At 53.0% G+C, this 23,157-nt stretch overlaps 1 protein-coding gene across 1 annotated transcript in view; it reads left to right on the forward strand.

Annotated features, from left to right (window-relative positions):
- The first annotated feature begins 5,547 nt into the window (after window positions 1–5,547).
- The window catches only part of LOC138491199 (cytochrome P450 2J2-like), a 382,346-nt gene continuing 364,736 nt past the window's right edge, over window positions 5,548–23,157 (forward strand). The window contains exon 1 of the mRNA XM_069617584.1: window positions 5,548–6,978. Coding sequence (XP_069473685.1) covers window positions 6,808–6,978 — 171 coding nt within the window. The 5' untranslated portion in view covers window positions 5,548–6,807. The remainder of the gene's footprint in view (window positions 6,979–23,157) is intronic.

Consider the following 23,157-nt stretch of genomic DNA (forward strand, 5'->3'; position numbering starts at 1 on the left):
CCCTTTGCCCTGCCTATGAATGTTTTTTGCCGGTCCATTCTTATAACCTTGTCTTTTTACCCCTTTATTAAGTATTTGAGGTGCCATTTTGCTCCCACTTCAGGGGAGCTGAACTTGTTTATTTACTTACCGGTTGTGTTTTTGTGGTTTATTAGTGTGTGATATTGAGCTGCTTATGCTATTGTAATGTTTTCTAAAATACTGAGTAAATAAATGTATATTCTTTTACCAAGAAACCTTGAATCTGTGCATATTTGAATCACTGTATTTGTTGGTCCTTTGTGTAACTTGTTCTACGGCTCACTTAAACTCTTGAGATAAGTCTGGCTGCTCAGCCACTGCTACCACATAACTATGTAGTACAGGCTTATACCAAAGGTGAAATTGTACTGACACTTGTAGTCTTAATTGCATGTAGTCTTCCCAAAGGGTACTGCATGTGATTCTGCCTAACAATTTGTTGAACGGCCTCAAAGTTATAAGCCGCCCAAACAGTGCTCTTCCTATGGGAAGGCCAATATAAGCATACCCCTAGGGTCACTGCTGCAGATCCTTCAATATATATCTATGGATTTCTTGCTCCATGCGACATGGAATAAGGTACTGTGTGTTTTATTTCAAATTCAAATCAAACAGAGCTGAAATGGCTTGGTAAGGGAAATATAAACATCCTCAGTCACATAATCCATTTCGATGTACTGGCAGTGCCATGCCACTTAAAACTGGTTACATCTGTGAAGGCGGAGATTAAGATTAAGCTGTGTACAAGTGAAGGCTTCTTGTAAATGTAGTCTTTGGAATGAAAGGACATACTTGCTTCCACCATCCCAGCGTCAATCTATAGTGGATGGCACATCAGAAAGCAATCATTAGGCCTCATTCCGAGTTTGGCAGTGCATGGAAAACTCTGTTACCGCCACTTTTAATTACATCAACGGAATTACCACCATTTTTCCCACACCACCAAATCATAGATTTCGGTGGATTTACCACCGGTGTAATTACCGAGTGGTAATTCCACCGATTTTTGGGGGAAAAGTGGAGGATTTACCCCCAGGTGAAAGTAAATCCTCCACTTTTCCTCCAAAAATTGGCGCAATTACTACTTGGTAATTCTGCCAGTGGTAAACCTGCCAAAACTCCCCAATGGAGTCCCACAGACTCCTAAAATGAGGACTAACCCTGCCCTACTTGTACTCCCGTGGTAAAATCACTGGACCAAGTGGTGGTAATAGTAATCGATTTTGGCGGTCATTTGGCAGAATTACTACCGAATTACCGCCAAACTCAGAATGAGACCCTTTGAGTTTTCAGATGACTACAGTCATACACCACTAGCCCTGCTAGCAAAGGCTAGCACTGGCATGACCCTAATACATGTCCCCTAGTAGAGGGTACGTGAGGGAAAGTAGCACATTGTGAAATGTGTTAATGAATACGCATGGATTTGCATGCGAAAAAGTTGCCTGCAGATTACCACAGATGCGCCCAAACAGAGGCTATACATGTGGATGGAAGATGCCACAGTCGCAAAGACAGAAGGCTAATGACAATGGCTTGGTATAGTTTCAAACACTTAGTTTAAATGTTGACCAGCGTTGGAACTGATTCTATGTGGGGAATCTAAAAGTTTCTGAGAAAACCAAAAGTACTAGATGGAAAGATTTGAGCCAAGACTTCTAAGCTACTGGTTGGCCAACTTCTGTAGTGGCAGAGGAGAGGAAAAAACGATGGAATGTGAAACCAGCGAATTTTAAGAATAATTGGCTCAGGGATTTCCATCCAACACCTTTTGGGTTCTTCAGTGAGTCCCACCAGCTCAGACTGTGGATGCCCAGATAGGGCATGGACCACTAATGCCCCGTGCCAGCTGCAATCGAGACCCAAAGAGCAGTCTAGTAGAGAGTCCAAGGAAGGGAGGCCAGGAAAGCGCCAAACAGCCTCAGAAATTAAATGGAATCCAAGCACTTGACTGTTGGCTGGTCGATGCCAGGATCCAAAGAAATATGTTGGTGATGCACAGAGCAGCAGCCAAGAAACAAGGGCAATGAATGCGGTGTATGGCAAGACTAAGTTTGTTGTGGAGCAAGCAAAGGATAACACTGTTTAAATATCACCCTCAGTGAAAGATGTCTGCTGCACATATCGCTTTGGAGAGTGGGCAGAAACGTGGCCAGTGCATACATAAGATGGCGCCTGAATGTGTCATGGAGATTTCTAAAAGAGATGGCATCTGCAGCTGCCATGTGCGCAGCGCACTCTGGGATGTATAGTTCAGGCAGTCACTGGTGCCTACAACACCAGCTGAGCACCCCTGGACCATGGACCCAGCCTCCAAGCGGTTCAAAGTAGTGACTGAGGAATGGGAGGCTGGGGAACTGTGGTGGGTGTAGGTCAGGAGTGAATGTGGGAAGGCGGTCAGACGAGCAGTGGCACTCATGAATTCCTGCAGGCACATAACTTCGGGCTGGATTGGTCTGTTTAGGGTAGGGTCAACACATTAATATATGCTCAGTGCCTGTTTGTAATGGCAGAGAAGAGTTAAACAACAATGCAGTGTTACTCATAGGATACTCACTGGTTACAAATAGAGCTGGGGGAGCCAGGGAATGTATGGCTAGAGCCGAGCCTGGGGTTCTGGCCTGGCTCTTAGGCCCAAGCACGAGCCTAGCCTGGGAAATGGCCGTGCGAAACAGGGGAGGGGCTTGGTTGGGGGGCAGGAAAAGTAGGTGGGGCATGCAAATTAGCTAAAGGGGTTGGCTTGGCAACAACAACGGCTAAAGGGACATGAAAAAAAGGTTAAAATGGACGGGGCAAGAAAAGGGATTAAAAAGGGCAAGAACAGGGGCTGTGGATTGAATAGAAGCTAAAAGGGACTGGGGCAAGAAAAGGGGCTAAACGGATCTGGGGAAACAAAAGGGGCTAAAGTAGTGAGGATCAACAAAAGGGACAAAGGGGACTGGGGCATCAAAAAAGGGGGTAAAACGGGTCTGGGGCAGTTAAAGGGGTTGTGGGCAGCTAAATGGACTAAATGGTATTGGGTCAAGGAAAGAGGCAACACGGGTCTGTGGGCTGTTAAAGGGGTTGAGGGAAACAAAAGGGGCTAAATGGCACTGGGGATCAAGTAAAGGGGCAACACCGGTTTGGGTGAAGCTAAAAGGGTTAAGGGGCAGCTAAAGAGGCTAAATGGGACCGGGGATCAAGAAAAGGGGCCAAACGGGCCTGGGGGCAGTTAAAGGGGTTGAAGGGCAGCTAAAGGGGCTAAATGGAACTGGGGATCAAGAGAAGGGGTAAAAAGGGTTTGGGTGCAGTCAAAGAGGTTGATAGGATATTCTATGGCATTTCTATGGCGCCTGTACACAACGGTTTCTAGGCACGACAAGACAAGCAGGGGGAAACACAGGTAGGACAAAACGATGATCTTACTAGGCCTTGTGTCATTCAGATCGCGCAAGCGCAGGGAGGGGGGAGGGGAGAAGTGCAAAAAGGGGGGGTTGAAAAGTGCAGGTAACAGAGTTCAGCCAGCGGGTGGCTAAGTGCCAGTAGAGCCAGCGGGTGGCTCATAAGTGCAAAGAGAGGGGGCTCTAGGGTTACAGATGCAGACCACAAGTGCTGGGCGGTCAAAGGCAGTGAGAGGTGCAATTGGACAGGCAGGGACCTGGGCCCAAATTCAGAGGATGGCCAGGTGAACAGTGTGTGGAAGAAACGGGTCATCAGCAGGGGAGAGATAAAAAGAAAGTGGAAGTGAAGAGGAAGGTCTTGAGTTGCTTCCGGAACTGAAGATGGTTCTGCTTAAGTTTGAGAGAGGCGGGGAGGTTGTTCCAGAGGGAGGCGCCAGCCGGAGACAGAGATCTGCCCCCAACTCTCTTCTTGGAAAAGCGGCTGACCCTCAGAGAGTTGGAGGTGGATGAGCAAAGAGCTTGAGAAGGGAGATACTTAGGAAGAGATAGTTGGAGGTAGTGCGGACCCAGGCCCCAGAAAGCCTTGTGGATGATGCAGCGGGTTTGAACTTGATCTTTGCCGCCACTGGGAGCCAATGAAGAGATTCAGCTGGAGAGATACGATCCCTAGGCTTGAGGCCAAGGAAAAGTCTTGCAGTCCTGTTCTGGGGTTGTAGAGGACGGAGAGTAGAGGCAGGCAGATTTAGAAAAAGGCTGTTGCAGTCGTCCAGCCTTGAGAGGACCATAGCTCTGGAGACAGTGAGCTTCTGGGGGAAAGTGAGGAAGGGAAGAATACCTCTGATGTAGGACCCATGGGTTTTAAACACTTAAAAGATATCAAATCAGAGGACATGTCCGTGGATGAATAAAAATCCCTCTATCCCTCCACCAACAGCACTGCGCCACTGCATAAAATGCCAAGCCCAATTCTGGCACAATCCTGTTGTAAGGTGCTGTGCTGCTCTTGAGCTGTAAACAATACAAACAAAAATAAGAATGTGCAGGTGGCCACTAAGTTGGCCCTCATTACAAGATTGGCGGTATCCTGGCAGTAAATCTGCCAGGATACTGGCAAACTGTATTACTGTTACCGGCACTCGGCTGGTGGAATGTCCACCGGATTACGAGTGCCGGTGATGGTAGTAAAAAAAAAACATTCCATGGAGTCCCATTGGACTCCCTGGGGGGATTGACCGGTAATACCGGTGCCTGCAATACCAGTGATTTTTGCTGGTGAGGTGGAGGAATGATCTCCAGCATTTAGCTGGAGGTCATTCTGGCCACCTCACCGTCAAACCTGTAGTTGGCCGGTGCAGTAATATGCCAGTAAACATTAATACCAGCATTTTAAGACCTCATCGGCCAACTCGTACTTCGGCCGTCATTATAGGTTTGCTGGTAACCCATCGGTAATTCCGGCAGACTACTGGCAAACCCACCTTACCGTCTCTGCCGCCCGATATCCCAGTACTACCGGGATATTAGGGCTGGCAGAGTAACGGTAAGTTACCATTCCCATGGAGCTCCACAGGACTCCGTGGGAATGGGTTGCCTGAATCACCCCTATCGGCAGACTTGGAGTGAGCCGGTCCCGTAAACATGCCAGAGCCGATATTACCAGCATATATTCCAGCATTTTGACCGGACCGGCTCACGCAGAATGAGCCCCATTGTCTGCCTCTTTTATTTCGCAGTGCTTCATTAGGCTAGAGAGCGTGAGTACAGTGTTTGCCCTGGCTACGTTGACAGTACATGGAAACTCTGATTATGTATAAGGGCGGTGTGCAATGGATATTTGGTAGGCAAATAAGAGAATCCAGATTTGTTGTGAAATACAGGATTGCATATTTAACTTGCTCAATGGCAACCTTCCAGGCTTGGTGCAGCTCCAGGCTTGGAACAACTTCAAAAATGTCTTTGGCCTTAAAAAGGGAATACACTGTTCCCATTAAAATACACTCAGCAGGTCGGTAGCATGTTGCTGAAACACATGCTTGAAGTTAGCAGGCTATTAAAAGGACAGAGGGAGGAGTTAGGCACAGCTCTTGTTTGGCAGAGAAAGGGTCCCAGCCTACACACACTCTGAGCAGAGCTTCTATAACTAACACACTGGTGGATGCTTGGCAGGAGCAGGAAGAGCCTTGACTGCCCCGGTGCAAAGGAGGTAGCGGAGGCGTAAGAGCTCGGCCAGCTGCAACACCGGGCAGAAATTTCATGTGGGTTCATTTACGGGCATCTGGTTCAGCCTAGCCTGCGCTGGAAGAGAAGTCCAGTCGGCAGGGCACATCCCGCTGGGGCTGCAGGCAACGACTGCTTGCTGAGTACTGAGGAGAGTCTGAGAGACTGCATCCAGCCCTGAAGGTGGACAAAGCTTCCATAGGCAGTGCCCAGGAGAAGCAGAGAGAACTCAGTTTGCAGGGTCTGGGCAGAGTGCTTGCAGAGATGGGCAAAAGAACAGCAGGTCATCCTGCTGGCCAATGAGACTTACTTACAGAGGTGGCCCTGGAGTCACAGAACGAGAGGATCAGCCTCCTGAAGCAGTACCTATAGTTATCCCAGAAGAGTAGGAGATAGTTTAGCTCATGAAGATTGCAGAGCACATTTTCATATTCACAATTCAGGAGAGGCCGAGACTGGCCCATTTGCTGAAACTCTGCCCAGAGATTTTGTATGGAAGGCTCAAGAGAGGTACATTTTGCCTAGGCTTTTGATAGTGTAGATGGAGCCTTTGGAACTACCATAGGGAGAGGGCAGGGAGAGTCCTCAGCCCCCCGAGGTTGCATGAAGAGCTAATGAGCGCTACAGATTCTACAGCCTGCTGATGTTGTAGTCAGAGTTATTACAGGTAGTACTGAAGCGGGCTAGGGCTTCCCAGGCCTGCTGAGGCAGCACCCTCATCACCGTGCTAAGGTGGCCAAGAGGTTCCTCAGCCTGCAGACGTTCTAGGCTAGAGGTTCCTCGGGCTGCAGACGTTCTAGGCTAGAGGTTCCTCGGGCTTCAGAGGTTCTAGGCTAGAGGTTCATCAGCCTGCAGAGGTTCTAGGCAAGAGATTCCTCAGCCTGCAGAGGTTCTAGGCTAGAGGTTGCTCAGCCTGCAGAGGATCTAGGCTAGAGGTTCCTCAGCCTGCAGAGGTTGTAGACTAGAGGTTCCTCAGCCTGCAGAGGATCTAGGCTAGAGGTTCCTCAGCCTGCAGAGGTTCTAGGCTAGAGGTTGATCAGCCTGCAGAGGTTCTAGGCTAGAGGTTGCTCAGCCTGCAGAGGATCTAGGCAGCACCTTCACTGTCAAGACTAAGCAGAGTTGGAGGCTCCTCGGCCTGCAGAGAGTAAGGGCTGTGCTTACATAGGCAGGATTTGAGATAATTTCCAGGATGCTTGACCTAGGTTTGGGTCTCATCACTGTGGTCATTGTCCTGCTCCTTCTGCAGTATCTTAAGGTAAAGAGGACAGCTAAGCAACTTCCACCTGGTCCTACACCGCTCCCCATCATCGGCAACCTGTGGACCCTGGAGTTCAACCTACACTATGAGACTCTCATGCAGGTAAGTGTAAAATAGAGTGTGCCAAACGTGCAGAGACGGGGGGGGGGGGGTGATGGAGGTTATTGACCAGAGCCGCCATTTCATTGATGAGACCCTTGAAGTCCAGGTGATATAGAAGTGGGTAGAGTGAATGCAATGGAACTCAATCAGAACAAGCTGTTTCGGATTGTGCCAAAATTGTTATGTAGGATTAACCTTGGGCCGGATAGCCCCATGTCACGTGTTATGCGCCAATCCTGCCTTTTAAGCCAACCACACAGGATTACCAGGTCATTCAACAGTTGGGCACTTTCTAAATATGTTTTCTGTAAATCCATCTGTTCATATGTCAACCTTCAAATGGCGTGCACCGCTAAGAACTTCAGCAGATCACTTTCACTTCTAATGGCGCGCCCCGCTAAGAACTTCAGCAGATCACTTTCACTTGTAATGGTGCGCACCGCTAAGAACTTCAGCAGATCACTTTCACTTCTAATGGCGCGCCCCGCTAAGAACTTCAGAAGATCACTTTCACTTGTGATGGTGCGCACTGCTAAGAACTTCAGCAGATCACTTTCATCTCTAATGGTGCGCACCACTAAGAACTTCAGCAGATCACTTTCATCTCTAATGGCGCGCACCACTAAGAACTTCAGCAGATCACTTTCATCTCTAATGGCGCGCACCACTAAGAACGTCAGCAGATCACTTTCACTTCTAATGGCGCGCACCGCTAAGAACTTCAGCAGATCACTTTCAACTCTAATGGCGCGCACCACTACGAACTTCAGCAGATCACTTTCACTTCTAATGGCGCGCACCGCTAAGAACTTCAGCAGATCACTTTCAATTGTGATGGTGCGCACCGCTTAGAACTTCAGTAGATCACTTTTTTTTACTGCGTCTGCAAACGTATGAAGATGAAGCATATTCCATGCCACAACACTTCCCATTCTAGCAATGAATTCCCTATGTCAGTAACAAGAAATAATTTTGCAGCTCAATCTCTTCATGCTCTACTGGTTTGGATTGCAAATTGCCTTCAGAACTGAATCGATGTCCCTTCAGGTGCTGCATGATCCCTTCCCTTCAGGTGCTACGGGATCTCTTCCTTTCAAGCACTGCGTGATCCCTTCCCTTCAGGTGCTGCTTGATCCCTTCCCTTCAGGTGCTGCATGATCCCTTCCCTTCAGGTGCTGCATGATCGCTTCCCTTCATGTGCTGTTGATCCCTACCGTTCAGGTGCTGCGTGACCCCCTTCCCTTCAGCCTTCCCTTCAGGTCCTGTGTGATCCCTTTCCTTCAGGTGATGCGTGATCCCTTACCTTCAGGTGCTGCATGATCCCTTCCCTTCATGTCCTGCATGATCTCTTCCCTTCAGGTGTGGCGTGATCCCTTCCCTTCAGGCGCTGTGTGACCCCTTCGCTTCAGGTGAAGCGTGATTCCCTTCCCTTCAGGTGCTGCATGACCCCTTCCCTTCAGGTGCAGCGTGATCCCTTCCCTTCAGGTGCTGCGTGATCCCTTCCCTTCAGGTGCTACTTGATCCCTTCCCTTCAGGTGCTGCGTGACCCCTTCTCTTCAGGTGCTGCATGACCCCTTCCCTTCAGGTGCAGCGTGATCCCTTCCCTTCAGGTGCTGCGTGGTCCCTTCCCTTCAGTTGCGGCGTGATCCCTTCTCTTCAGGTGCTGCGTGATCCCTTTCCTTCAGGTGCTGCATGATCCCTTCCCTTCCGGTGTTGCATCATCCCTTCCCTTCAGTTACTTTGTGATGTCTTCCCTTCAGGTGCTGCGTGATCCCTTCCCTTCAGGTGCTGCGTGATCCCTTCCCTTCAGGTGCAGTGTAACCCCCTTCCCTTCAGCCTTCCCTTCAGGTGCAGCGTGATCCCTTCCCTTCAGGTCCTGCGTGATCCCTTCCCTTCATGTGCTGCGTGATCCCTTCCCTTCATGTCCTGCATGATCCCTTCCCTTCAGGTGTTGCATGATCCCTTCCCTTCAGTTGCTGCGTGATACCTTCCCTTCAGGTGCAGTGTAACCCCCTTCCCTTCAGCCTTCCCTTCAGGTGCTGCGTGATCCCTTCCCTTCAGGTGCTGCGTGATCCCTTCCCTTCAGGTGCAGTGTAACCCCCTTCCCTTCAGCCTTCCCTTCAGGTGCAGCGTGATCCCTTCCCTTCAGGTCCTGCGTGATCCCTTCCCTTCATGTGCTGCGTGATCCCTTCCCTTCATGTCCTGCATGATCCCTTCCCTTCAGGTGTTGCATGATCACTTCCCTTCAGTTGCTGTGTGATACCTTCCCTTCAGGTGCTGTGTGATCCCTTCCCTTCAGGTACTGTGTGACCCCTTCCCTTCAGGTGCTGCGTGACCCCCTTCCCTTCAGGTGCGACGTGATCCTTTCCCTTCAGGTGCTGCGTGATCCCTTCCCTTCAGGTGCTGCATGATCCCTTCCCTTCAGGTGCTGCATGATCCCTTCCCTTCAGGTGCGCCATTATCCCTTCCCTTCAGGTGCTGCGTGAACCCTTCCCTTCAGGTGCGGCATGATCCCTTCCCTTCAGGTGCTGTGTGACCCCTTCCCTTCAGGTGCAGCGTGATCCCTTCCCTTCAGGTGCTGCGTGATCCCTTTCCTCCAGGTGCTGCGTGACCCCCTTCCCTTCAGACGCTCTGTGATCCCTTCCCTTTAGGTGCTGCATGATCCCTTCCTTTCAGGTGCTGTGTGATCCCTTCCCTTCAGGTGCTGCGCTGCGTGATCCCTTCCCTTCAGGTGCTGTGCTGTGTGATCCCTTCCCTTCAGGTGCTGTGTGACCCCTTCCCTTCAGGTGCTGTGTGACCCCTTCCCTTCAGGTGCTGCATGATCCCTTGCCTTCAGGTGCTGCTTGATCCCTTCCCTTCAGGTGCTGCGTGATCCCTTCCCTTCAGGCGCTGCGTGACCCCTTCCCTTCAGGCACTGCGTGACCCCTTCCCTTCAGGCGCTGTGTGATCCCTTCCCTTCAAGCGCTGCTTGATCCCTTCCCTTCAGGCGCTGCTTGATCCCTTCCCTTCAGGCGCTGCGTGATCCCTTCCCTTCAGGTGCTGCATGACCCCTTCCCTTCAGGTGCTGTGTGATCCCTTCCTTTCAAGTGCTGCTTGATCCCTTCCCTACAGGTGCTGCTTGATCCCTTCCCTTCAGTTGCTGCGTGATCCCTTCCCTTCAGATGCTGCTTGATCCCTTCCCTTCAGGCACTGCGTGATCCCTTCCCTTCAGGCGCTGCGTGATCCCTTACCTTCAGGTGCTGCATGATCCCTTCCCTTCAGGTGCTGCATGATCCCTTCCCTTCATGTGCTGTGTGATCCCTTCCGTTCAGGTGCTGTGTGACCCCCTTCTCTTCAGCCTTCCCTTCAGGTCCTGTGTGATCCCTTCCCTTCAGGTGATGCGTGATCCCTTTCCTTCAGGTGCTGCGTGACCCCTTCCCTTCAGGTGCTTCGTGATGCCTTACCTTCAGGTGCTGCATGATCCCTTCCCTTCAGGTCCTGTGTGATCCCTTCCCTTCAGGTGCTGCATGATCCCTTCCCTTCAGTTGCTGCGTGATCCCTTCCCTTCAGTTGCTGCATGATCCCTTCCATTCAGGTGCTGCTTGATCCCTTCCCTTCAGGTGCTGCATGATCCCTTCCCTTCAGGTGCTACGGGATCTCTTCCCTTCAAGCACTGCGCGATCCCTTCCCTTCAGGCGCTGCGTGATCCCTTGCCTTCAGGTGCTACTTGATCCCTTCCCTTCAGGTGCTGCGTGATCCCTTCCCTTCAGGTGCTGCATGGTCGCTTCCCTTCAGTTGTTGTGTGATCCCTTCCCTTCAGGTGCGGCATGATCCCTTCCCTTTAGGAGATGCGTGATCCCTTCCCTTCAGGTGCAGCGTGATCCCTTCCCTTCAGGTTCTGCGTGACCCCTTCCCTTCAGGTGCTGCGTGATCCCTTCCCTTCAGGTGCTGCATGATCCCTTCCCTTCAGGTGCTGCATGATCCCTTCCGTTCAGGTGCTGTGTGATCCCCTTCCCTTCAGCCTTCCCTTCAGGTGCTGTGTTATTCCTTCCCTTCAGGTGATGCGTGATCCCTTTCCTTCAGGTGCTGCGTGACCCCTTCCCTTCAGGTGCTGCGTGATCCCTTCCATTCAGGTGCTGCTTGATCCCTTCCCTTCAGATGCTGTGAGACCCCTTCCCTTCAGGTGCTGCGTGACCCCCTTCCCTTCAGGTGCAGCGTGATCCTTTCCCTTCAGGTGCAGCGTGATCCCTCCCCTTCAGGTGCTTCGTGATGCCTTACCTTCAGGTGCTGCATGATCCCTTCCCTTCAGGTGCGCCATTATCCCTTCCCTTCAGGTGCTGCGTGAACCCTTCCCTTCAGGTGCGGCATGATCCCTTCCCTTCAGGTGCTGTGTGACCCCTTCCCTTCAGGTGCAGCGTGATCCCTTCCCTTCAGGTGCTGCATGATCCCTTCCCTTCATGTCCTGCATGATCTCTTCCCTTCAGGTGTGGCGTGGTCCCTTCCCTTCAGGCGCTGTGTGACCCCTTCGCTTCAGGTGAAGCGTGATTCCCTTCCCTTCAGGTGCTGCATGACCCCTTCCCTTCAGGTGCAGCGTGATCCCTTCCCTTCAGGTGCTGCGTGATCCCTTCCCTTCAGGTGCTACTTGATCCCTTCCCTTCAGGTGCTGCGTGACCCCTTCTCTTCAGGTGCTGCATGACCCCTTCCCTTCAGGTGCAGCGTGATCCCTTCCCTTCAGGTGCTGCGTGGTCCCTTCCCTTCAGTTGCGGCGTGATCCCTTCCCTTCAGGTGTTGCGTGATCCCTTTCCTTCAGGTGCTGCATGATCCCTTCCCTTCAGGTGTTGCATCATCCCTTCCCTTCAGTTACTTTGTGATGTCTTCCCTTCAGGTGCTGCGTGATCCCTTCCCTTCAGGTGCTGCGTGATCCCTTCCCTTCAGGTGCAGCGTAACCCCCTTCCCTTCAGCCTTCCCTTCAGGTGCAGCGTGATCCCTTCCCTTCAGGTCCTGCGTGATCCCTTCCCTTCATGTGATGCGTGATCCCTTCCCTTCATGTCCTGCATGATCCCTTCCCTTCAGGTGTTGCATGATCCCTTCCCTTCAGTTGCTGCGTGATACCTTCCCTTCAGGTGCTGTGTGATCCCTTCCCTTCAGGTACTGTGTGACCCCTTCCCTTCAGGTGCTGCGTGACCCCCTTCCCTTCAGGTGTGGCGTGATCCTTTCCCTTCAGGTGCTGCGTGATCCCTTCCCTTCAGGTGCTGCATGATCCCTTCCCTTCAGGTGCTGCATGATCCCTTCCCTTCAGGTGCGCCATTATCCCTTCCCTTCAGGTGCTGCGTGAACCCTTCCCTTCAGGTGCTGCATGATCCCTTCCCTTCAGGTGCTGTGTGACCCCTTCCCTTCAGGTGCAGCGTGATCCCTTCCCTTCAGGTGCTGCGTGATCCCTTTCCTCCAGTGCTGCGTGACCCCCGTCCCTTCAGACGCTCTGTGATCCCTTCCCTTCAGGTGCTGCATGATCCCTTCCTTTCAGGTGCTGTGTGATCCCTTCCCTTCAGGTGCTGCGCTGTGTGATCCCTTCCCTTCAGGTGCTGTGCTGTGTGATCCCTTCCCTTCAGGTGCTGTGTGACCCCTTCCCTTCAGGTGCTGTGTGACCCCTTCCCTTCAGGTGCTGCATGATCCCTTGCCTTCAGGTGCTGCTTGATCCCTTCCCTTCAGGTGCAGCGTGATCCCTTCCCTTCAGGCACTGCGTGACCCCTTCCCTTCAGGCACTGCGTGACCCCTTCCCTTCAGGCGCTGCGTGATCCCTTCCCTTCAAGCGCTGCTTGATCCCTTCCCTTCAGGCGCTGCTTGATCCCTTCCCTTCAGGCGCTGCGTGATCCCTTCCCTTCAGGTGCTGCATGACCCCTTCCCTTCAGGTGCTGTGTGATCCCTTCCTTTCAAGTGCTGCTTGATCCCTTCCCTACAGGTGCTGCTTGATCCCTTCCCTTCAGGTGCTGCGTGATCCCTTCCCTTCAGATGCTGCTTGATCCCTTCCCTTCAGGTGCTGCGTGATCCCTTCCCTCCAGGTGCTGCGTGATTCCGTCCCTTCAGGTGCTGCGTGAGCCCTTCCCTTCAGGTGCTGCGATGCATGATCCTTTCCTTTCAGGTGCTGCTTGATCCCTTCCTTTCAAGTGCTGCTTGATCCCTTCCCTTCAGGTGCTACTTGATCCCTTCCCTTCAGGTGCAGCGTGATCCCTTCCCTTCAGGTGCTGCTTGATCCCGTCCCTTCAGGTGCTGCATGATCCCTTCCCTTCAGGTGCTGCGTGATCCCTTCCCTTCAGGTGCTGTGTCATCCCTTCCCTTCAGGGCTGGGTGACCCCTTCCCTTCAGGTACTGCTTGATCCCTTCCCTTCAGGCACTGCTTTCTCCCTTCCCTTCAGGCGCTGCGTGATCCCTTCCCTTCAGGTGCTTCGTGACCCCTTCCCTTCAGGTGCTGTGTGATCCCTTCCTTTCAAGTGCTGCTTGATCCCTTCCCTACAGGTGCTGCTTGATCTCTTCCCTTCAGGTGCTGCGTGATCCCTTCCCTTCAGGTGCACCATGATCCCTTCCCTTCAGGCCATACGTGATCCCTTCCCTTCAGGCGCTGCGTGACCCCTTGCCTTCAGGTGCGGCGTGATCCCTTCCCTTCAGGTGCTGCGTGATCCCTACCCTTCAGGGCTGGGTGACCCCTTCCCTTCAGGTACTGCTTGATCCCTTCCCTTCAGGCACTGCTTGATCCCTTCCCTTCAGGCGCTGCGTGAGCCCTTCCCTTCAGGTGCTGCGTGACCCCTTCCCCTGAGGTGCTGTGTGATCCCTTCCTTTCAAGTGCTGCTTGATCCCTTCCCTACAGGTGCTGCTTGATCCCTTCCCTTCAGGTGCTGCGTGATCCCTTCCCTTCAGGTGCACCATGATCCCTTCCCTTCAGGCCATGCGTGATCCCTTCCCTTCAGGCGTTGCGTGATCCCTTCCCTTCAGGCGCTGCATTATCCCTTCCCTGCAGGTGCTGCGTGATCCCTTCCCTTCGGGTGCTGCGTGATCCCTTCCCTTCAGGTGATGCGTGATCCCTTCCCTTCAGGTGATGCGTGATCCCTTCCCTTCAGGCGCTGCGTGATCCCTTCCCTTCAGGCGCTGCATGACCCCTTTCCTTCAGGTGCTGTGTGATCCCGTCCCTTCAGGCGCTGCGTGATCCCTTCCCTTCAGGCGCTGCGTGATCCCGTCCCTTCAGGCGCTGCATGATCCCTTCCCTTCAGGCGCTGCGTGACCCCTTCCCTTCAGGTGCTGCGTGATCCCGTCCCTTCAGGTGCTGCGTGATCCCATCCCTTCAGGTGCTGCGTGATCCAGTCCCTTCAGGTGCTGCGTGATCCCTACCCTTCAGGGCTGGGTGACCCCTTCCCTTCAGGTGCAGCGTGACCCCTTCCCTTCAGGTGCTGCGTGATCCTGTCCCTTCAGGTGCTGCGTGATCCTTTCCCTTCAGGCGCTGCGTGATCCCTTCCCTTCAGGTGCTGCATGATCCCTTCCCTTCAGGTGCTGCATGATCCCTTCCCTTCAGGTGCTGTGTGATCCCTTCCCTTCAGGTGCTGTGCTGCGTGATCCCTTCCCTTCAGGTGCTGCGTGACCCCTTCCCTTCAGGTGCTGCGTGACCCCTTCCCTTCAGGTGCTGCGGGATCCCTTGCCTGCAGGTGCTGCTTGATCCCTTCCCTTCAGGTGCTGCATGATCCCTTCCCTTCAGGCGCTGCGTGACCCCTTCCCTTCAGGCACTGCCTGACCCCTTCCCTTCAGGCGCTGCGTGATCCCTTCCTTTCAAGTGTTGCTTGATCCCTTCCCTAGAGGTGCTGCTTGACCCCTTCCCTTCAGGTGCTGTGTGATCCCTTTCCTTCAGATGCTGCTTGATCCCTTCCCTTCAGGTGCTGCGTGATCCCTTCCCTTCAGGTGCTGCGTGATCCCGTCCCTTCAGGTGCTGCGTGAGCCCTTTCCTTCAGGTGCTGCGATGCATGATCCTTTCCTTTCAGGTGCTGCATGATCCCTTCCTTTCAAGTGCTGCTTGATCCCTTCCCTTCAGGTGCTACTTGATCCCTTCCCTTCAGGTGCTGCGTGATCCCTTCCCTTCAGATGCTGCTTGATCCCGTCCCTTCAGGTGCTGCGTGATCCCTTGCCTTCAGGTGTGGCGTGATCCCTTCCCTTCAGGTGCTGCGTGATCCCTACCCTTCAGGGCTGGGTGACCCCTTCCCTTCAGGTGCTGCGTGATCCCTTCTCTTCAGGTGCGGCATGATCCCTTCCCTTCAGGTGATGCGTGATCCCTTCCCTTCAGGCGCTGCGTGATCCCTTCCCTTCAGGCGCTGCGTGATCCCTTCCCTTCAGGCGCTGCGTTATCCCTTCCCTGCAGGTGCTGCGTGATCCCTTCCCTTCGGGTGCTGCGTGATCCCTTCCCTTCAGCTGATACGTGATCCCTTCCCTTCAGGTGATGCGTGATCCCTTCCGGCGCTGCGTGATCCCTTCCCTTCAGGTGCTGCGTGATCCCTTCCCTTCAGGCGCTGCGTGATCCCGTCCCTTCAGGTGCTGCATGACCCCTTCCCTTCAGGTGCTGCGTGATCCCGTCCCTTCAGGCGCTGCGTGATCCCGTCCCTTCAGGCGCTGCGTGATCCCTTCCCTTCAGGCGCTGCGTGATCCCATCCCTTCAGGTGCTGCATGACCCCTTCCCCTCAGGTGCTGCGTGATCCCGTCCCTTCAGGCGCTGCGTGATCCCGTCCCTTCAGGTGCTGCGTGATCCCGTCCCTTCAGGTGCTGCGTGATCCCTCCCCTTCAGGGCAGGGTGACCCCTTGCCTTCAGGTGCTGCGTGATCCCTTCCCTTCAGGTGCGGCGTGACCCCTTCCCTTCAGGTGCTGCGTGATCCTGTCCCTTCAGGCACTGCATGATCCCTTCCCTTCAGGCGCTGCGTGATCCCATCCCTTCAGGCGCTGCGTGATCCCTTTCCTTCAGGCGCTGCGTGATCCCATCCCTTCAGGTGCTGCGTGACCCCTTTCCTTCAGGCGCTGCGTGTTCCCTTCCCTTCAGGCGCTGCGTTACCCCTTTCCTTCAGGCGCTGCATGATCCCTTCCCTTCAGGCGCTGCGTGATCCCCTCCCTTCAGGCACTGCGTGATCCCGTCCCTTCAGGTGCTGCGTGACCCCTTTCCTTCAGGCGCTGCATGATCCCTTCCCTTCAGGCGCTGCGTGATCCCTTCCTTTCAGGCACTGCATGATCCCTTCCCTTCAGGCGCTGCGTTATCCCGTCCCTTCAGGTACTGCGTGACCTCTTCCCTTCAGGCGCTGCTTGATCCCTTCCCTTCAGGCGCTGTGTGATCCCTTCCCTTCAGGTGCTGCGTGACCCCTTCCCTTCTGGTGCTGTGTGATCCCTTCCTTTCAGTTGTTGCTTGATCCCTTCCCTAGAGGTGCTGCTTGACCCCTTCCCTTCAGGTGCTGTGTGATCCCTTTCCTTCAGATGCTGCTTGATCCCTTCCCTTCAGGTGCTGCGTGATCCCTTCCCTTCAGGTGCTGCGTGATCCCGTCCCTTCAGGTGCTGTGTGAGCCCTTCCCTTCAGGTGCTGCGATGCATGATCCTTTCCTTTCAGGTGCTGCATGATCCCTTCCTTTCAAGTGCTGCTTGATCCCTTCCCTTCAGGTGCTACTTGATCCCTTCCCTTCAGGTGCTGCGTGATCCCTTCCCTTCAGATGCTGCTTGATCCCGTCCCTTCAGGTGCTGCGTTTTCCCTTCCCTTCAGGTGCTGCGTGATCCCTTCCCTTCAGGTGCTGTGTGATCCCTTCCCTTCAGGTGCTGCGTCATCCCTTCCCTTCAGGCGCTGCGTGATCCCTTGCCTTCAGGTGCGGCGGGATCCCTTCCCTTCAGGTGCTGCGTGATCCCTACCCTTCAGGGCTGGGTGACCCCTTCCCTTCAGTTGCTGCGTGATCCCTTCAGGTGCGGCATGATCCCTTCCCTTCAGGTGATGCGTGATCCCTTCCCTTCAGGCGCTGCGTGATCCCTTCCCTTCAGGCGCTGCGTTATCCCTTCCCTGCAGGTGCTGCGTGATCCCTTCCCTTCGGGTGCTGCGTGATCCCTTCCCTTCAGCTGATACGTGATCCCTTCCCTTCAGGTGATGAGTGATCCCTTCCCTTCAGGCGCTGCGTGATCCCTTCCCTTCAGGCGCTGCGTGATCCCTTCCCTTCAGGCGCTGCGTGATCCCGTCCCTTCAGGTGCTGCATGACCCCTTCCCTTCAGGTGCTGCGTGATCCCGTCCCTTCAGGCGCTGCGTGAACCCGTCCCTTCAGGCGCTGTGTGATCCCTTCCCTTCAGGCGCTGCGTGATCCCGTCCCTTCAGGTGCTGCATGACCCCTTCCCCTCAGGTGCTGCGTGATCCCGTCCCTTCAGGCGCTGCGTGATCCCGTCTCTTCAGGTGCTGCGTGATCCCGTCCCTTCAGGTGCTGCGTGATCCCTACCCTTCAGGGCAGGGTGACCCGTTGCCTTCAGGTGCTGCGTGATCCCTTCCCTTCAGGTGCGGCGTGACCCCTTCCCTTCAGGTGCTGCGTGATCCTGTCCCTTCAGGCGCTGCATGATCCCTTCCCTTCAGGCGCTGCGTGATACCTTACCTTCAGGTGGTGCGTGATCCCTTCCGTTCAGGTGCTGGGTGATCCCTTCCCTTCAGGCGCTGCGTGATCCCATCCCTTCAGGCGCTGCGTGATCCCTTTCCTTCAGGCGCTGCGTGATCCCATCCCTTCAGGTGCTGCGTGACCCCTTTCCTTCAGGCGCTGCGTGTTCCCTTCCCTTCAGGCGCTGCGTTACCCCTTTCCTTCAGGCGCTGCATGATCCCTCCCCTTCAGGCGCTGCGTGATCCCCTCCCTTCAGGCACTGCATGATCCCGTCCCTTCAGGTGCTGCGTGACCCCTTTCCTTCAGGCGCTGCATGATCCCTTCCCTTCAGGTGCTGCGTGATCCCTTCCTTTCAGGCGCTGCATGATCCCTTCCCTTCAGGCGCTGCGTTATCCCGTCCCTTCAGGTACTGCGTGACCCCTTCCCTTCAGTCGCTGCGTGATCCCTTCCCTTCAGGCGCTGCGTGATCCCGTCCCTTCAGGTGCTGAGTGACCCCTTTCCTTCAGGCGCTGCATGATCCCTTCCCTTCAGGGCTGCATGATCCCGTCCCTTCAGGTGCTGCGTGACCCCTTCCCTTCAGGTGCTGCGTGACCCCTTTTGTATCCGGGGCCAGAGGGGATTTGTGTTGTTGGTATTATTCTAGTACATCTGCACATGCTTGGACATGATGGGTTATGGGGCATTACTTCTCATGCTAGGCTTTGCACTGGCAATGGGGGGCCCTGTACTGTTATTTCCTGGCCAATCGCATTTAGATGGCAAGGAAAAGAATTTCAGCCTCTGACATGTTCTCAATGCCCTACGGTGACCCACCCACCTCCCGGGGGTCGATCGGGTCTTCATTACTTCTCAGTCTCTCTGCGATTCCCACTGGTGGGCTGGAGGATCTCGCTGAGGTTCTGGCGGGAGGCACCCCCTCTGCACCTTACATTCGCTCTGTGCACTCACACTTGAAGCATTCGCGAGCTCTTCTACCCTAATCCTTTAGGGCGCACGGACTCAGCCGATCACCTAAGATCAGCAAAACAGAGTTACTTTACTACTCATGTTGAGCCATCGGGCAGTCCTCAAAAATAATTAGTTTCTGTCCTATAGTGCTCTAGTTCCCCAGTTGTACCCACTCTAGAACTTTCTGACCAGCTGCCATCTTATTTTGAGGACAAAGATATGGCTATTTATACTACTTTTGCCCTTTCCTTTGTGTCGTATTGTTTTTTATATAGTGCCTATACACATGAAAGCGTTTCAAAGCGCTAATGAAGACCTGAATGTTGAAAATCCTACACCTCCTCACTATGTCTTGGACTCTTATGATCTGCTGTCCCGTGAGGGTTTGAGGATGGCCCTAGAGACACTCAAATCAGGCTCCCTCATTGAGACCTGTCCATTGAAGGTGATCAAACTATGCCCTGATCCCATGTATGGTCTCCTGCAACGAATACTGAATTCGTCACTAACTTGCGGGGTGGTTCCAACTACGTGAAAGGTGGCAGTTACCAACCCCCCCCCCCCGGCCCCCAAAACTCACCATTCACCCCTTGGTGTTGTCACATTGCTGCCCTGTGTTCCTTTTGCCTGCCTGTCTGAAAGACTGGAATCCTCTTGTTATATATGGGATGAGGGACCCCCTACCATACATTATAAGGGTATTGCAAATGCTGGAGGAACTTGGGTCCAAATAGAGAAACGAGACCAACAATCGAGTTCCTGAGTTCCTTTATAAGATCACAGAACTCCACTGTGTCTTGAGTAACCTTTTTATAATGTGTTATTTATGTAGCGCCTTTATCCAAAGCGCTTTACAGCGCTCATATTTTACATACAATATCAGTCAACTGAAATTGGTACTCATTTATCGACCTCGGAAGGAGGAAAGGCTGAGTTGGCCTTGCTGGGATTTGAACCTCACATCGCAGCAACGAGCTCTCAACCCACTGAGCTATCTTATTGGCTTACGTTTGAAGGTATTTTATTCCTTATAATATGGCGTTCCATTATCCCTTTCACTATTTGGTCTCTTCCGTATTGTAATGCAAGAGATCTTCCAGTTGTTGCGTCTATAATCAATGTGAAATATGCTCGGAGGAACACAAACACCAAAATGCACCTTGTATTGTGCTGACCCAAAAAAATCTGAGCACTTTATTAGAATGTATTAAAAAACCACGCGGTGGTTTAAAGTCAGTCATAACATATCGTGAGATTATTGATCTCTGATATGATTGGTTATTTATAATGAGGGTTCAAAGAGCAGACCTGGTTATTTATAATAAGTGTTTAAAGAGCAGACCGGGGATCGAACCTGTGTTGTTCCGAGTCGTCTTGCTTCTCCAGAAACAATTGCTAAACTTCGTCAATGCTCAAAAAAGGCAAGCTACCATCAACAGTTCCTTATTATTGAATGGCTGCAAAGCGTCCCAGAAAGCGAGCTCATAAGAAAGGAATGTGAAAAGCTGGTCACGACTTTAACAAAGTACTCAAGTGGCAGCTGCCATTCTGCTGGGCTGGCTCAAGCAGTAGCCATTCTGATGCCACCCAACTGTAAGAAGCTATTGCAGTTGGACTAGTGATGTCATTGGAGGTGAGTAGTGACGTCACTAATAAGGAAAATGGCGCAAGACCTTTCATGCAGAGATTACAGGCCCCCAGCATAGGCTATATCTAAGCTCAGTTCTCCATTCTCTTTAGGCCGAGTTCGAGCCAGGACGCCCGAGGGAATTGGTGAAGCCAGCAACCATGGGTGCAATTTTCGGAAGGGGGGCACAGGGGTGTCTGTCCCCTCCAACTTTCATGGCACACCATTTTGTCCCCATCCATTTGTCTGGGGCACCTTTTCTTCAGATGTCATGTCCCCCCCCAACATTTTCAGCAAAGTTACTCCACTGCCAGCAACTGTGGATGCTATTCGGATGGCCCTGGAGAGCGATGGTGTTTTAGGCCAGGTGATGTTGGTACTATCGGAGGCCTCTGGCACTGTTGTTCCCAGTGTTGTCATCACATGTTCGGCTGGACGGTGAATTAGTGACACTCCTTGGAACCGTTCCTCCTTCTTTGGGGAGGAGCGCACGCACTCAGTTTTGTGGTGGCTGTTTTCAGTCGTGAGGCGTTCCTATGGGTCTTCCCTTTCCCCTATCGTTGGGGCCTTGATGTCTACCTTTGGGTTTATGGTCTGCCCATAAGCCGATGATACCAGGCTCCTTAACCCTGAGATGAAGGCAACGTCCTCCCACTTTCAAATGTGTATGTTGGAAACTGCAACGTAGTTGAACAAGAATTCGCTCTGCCTTAACTGTGTTAAAATTGTGGTTTTCGGGGGCCATGCCTCTCTCTTGAGCACTCATTTCTGCCCTTCATCTCTGGGACATTGCCTTTCCACTGTTGCTGTTTTTAAAATTCCAGAGTGCATCTTGGACACTGTTTTACAGCCATAGTATATCCACATTCAGGAAAGAGGTAAAGCCGTCCATCATGGATATACTGCAACTGAACGTGAACACCACACATAAGTAACGTTGCCTCAGCACCCTTGATAAAGGCAGCCCCCTAAGCCCCTGTAACACTCAGCTACTAACTAGACACACTGTTAGCATCGGCCATACAATGTGAACCGCCATCCCACAGAATGTGGTGGAGTTCCATATACCAATCCCATGGGCTAGAAAAAACACAACGCCGGGACCCAAGCTCCCTGGGGAACGTTACACAAATCTGGAGACCTCTAGAAAACAAACAAACAAAACAAACAGATCCCATACAACTGCATCATAGACTGGAATCCTAAAACTCCTAGGGCTTCTAGCAGGACCTCCTTAAAAGCAACTACAGCAAGTAGAAGGGTGGAGAATAAATACAATGTATGACACACAGCACAGTATATGCACAATACAAGCTAGCTCCCATATGTTCTCCTTTGCAGGCACACATCTGTTTTACATGCTTACCTACCTGACTGTCCTATTTGATTTTTTACTATGTACTGACATTTTTTAGAGCGCCGTGATATCTCCGGGTCGGGACGCTACCAACAAATGAAATAAATAATTAAATAATTCCCCTCAGAACTTAGGGATGATCCAAATACACTGCAGTGGTAGACACACATCTGGCCCAGGCAGTAAGGCGTGTTGCCATTTCTTCAGATGCTCTCCCCAACCCATCTACTCTCATTCCTTTATAATCTTCACCCCACCCTTCTTCGCTCCTAAACATAGCAACAAGAAGGCCCCAAACAAGACCTGAATATGGCCTACAAAGGGTGATGAGCAGTTTATAAATGTGAAAACTCAGGATCCTTTATCTGCTACCAGGGAAGTGGCCTGGAGTATTATAATAAATATATCTAGTTGAAGATGATTGTTAAGATTTGCATCACCTGAACCATGGTAAGTAATTGTGATAACCTACGTAACCCAGCCCTTTTTGGTGCCCTTTCCAGATTACCTGCAAACATGTATAGTCTAAAGGCGTTATGGGAGCGGCAGCACCCTCCGTGAAATGTTTGTTGCTTCTCTGAAATACAATACAAATATTTTCAAACAAAATGGCGTCCCATATGGGAACTTGTCACTTCAAACCTGGGTCTTGGCTCCCACTTTGTCCTCCAGAACGAGTCCCCCTGCCAGGACACCGCCATCCTCAATGCTGAGGGCCTGGATCAAGCTACAACTCTTCCCCTAGCGAGCCGACCATAACGCCTTCCGTTCCCCACTGTGGTTTCTGTACCTTTAAATTAGACACATGCCGTAGAGTGACGTATCTCCACCGCGTGTGGGTTAATAAAGGGGGCGGGCCATGTGAGCGCAGGTGCGCCCGTGGAGCACGGGCAGAGAGCATCGCGTCCAGTGTGGTGTCACGTGCCCTGACGTAGAAGGTCACGTGACACAGGAAGGGGAGGAGTGAAATAAAGGAATCCCCGGAACTGGCGGGCTCACGCCAGTCTGGGTTTATGCAACCCAACGTGTAGTCGCGTGTCTGATTGCAGCGCCGCGCCTGCGTACCGCGCGCCCGAGCAAGCCTCCGCCGAGGCCTACCTCACCTTCCAGCTAGCGCCCGCACCACCGGCGGCAGCAAACATCACACTGGCGACGAGGCGGTAGTGGATTACGCACCTCCCAGCACCAGAAGGAGTCGCCGCATCCACGGACCCACGCAACGTCGCGGATGCCGGGCAGCACCGACCCCGGCTCCGCCCACGAACCCGCACGTTCCCACCGGCCGCACTCAATTCGGCGCTAGTCTCGAGCAGAAAAGGAAAGCACGTCCTGTACCCGCGCCCGAGAGAGCCGCAGCACGCATCATCATACGCGGCCCGCGCGCATCATACACGGCCCGCTCCGAACTGCCACGTGCCATCCCATTACAGCTCACCGGTGACACTCAGCTTCCAAGGACACCTGGAAGTGCAACATGTCGAGCCCAAACACCAGCCCGGCGAGAACCAGCAGCAACCCATCACCGAGAAGGAGCATCACCGACGAGCGCAGTGACCCTGCACTGACGACATTCATGCCCCCATTCGATCCTTTCACCAGTGGAGCTGCCATCAGGTGGGAAATATGGCTGCAGCAAT

Source organism: Ambystoma mexicanum, chromosome 10 (assembly GCF_040938575.1).
Source record: "Ambystoma mexicanum isolate Mex_15411 chromosome 10, UKY_AmexF1_1, whole genome shotgun sequence".
Lineage (NCBI taxonomy): Eukaryota > Metazoa > Chordata > Amphibia > Caudata > Ambystomatidae > Ambystoma > Ambystoma mexicanum.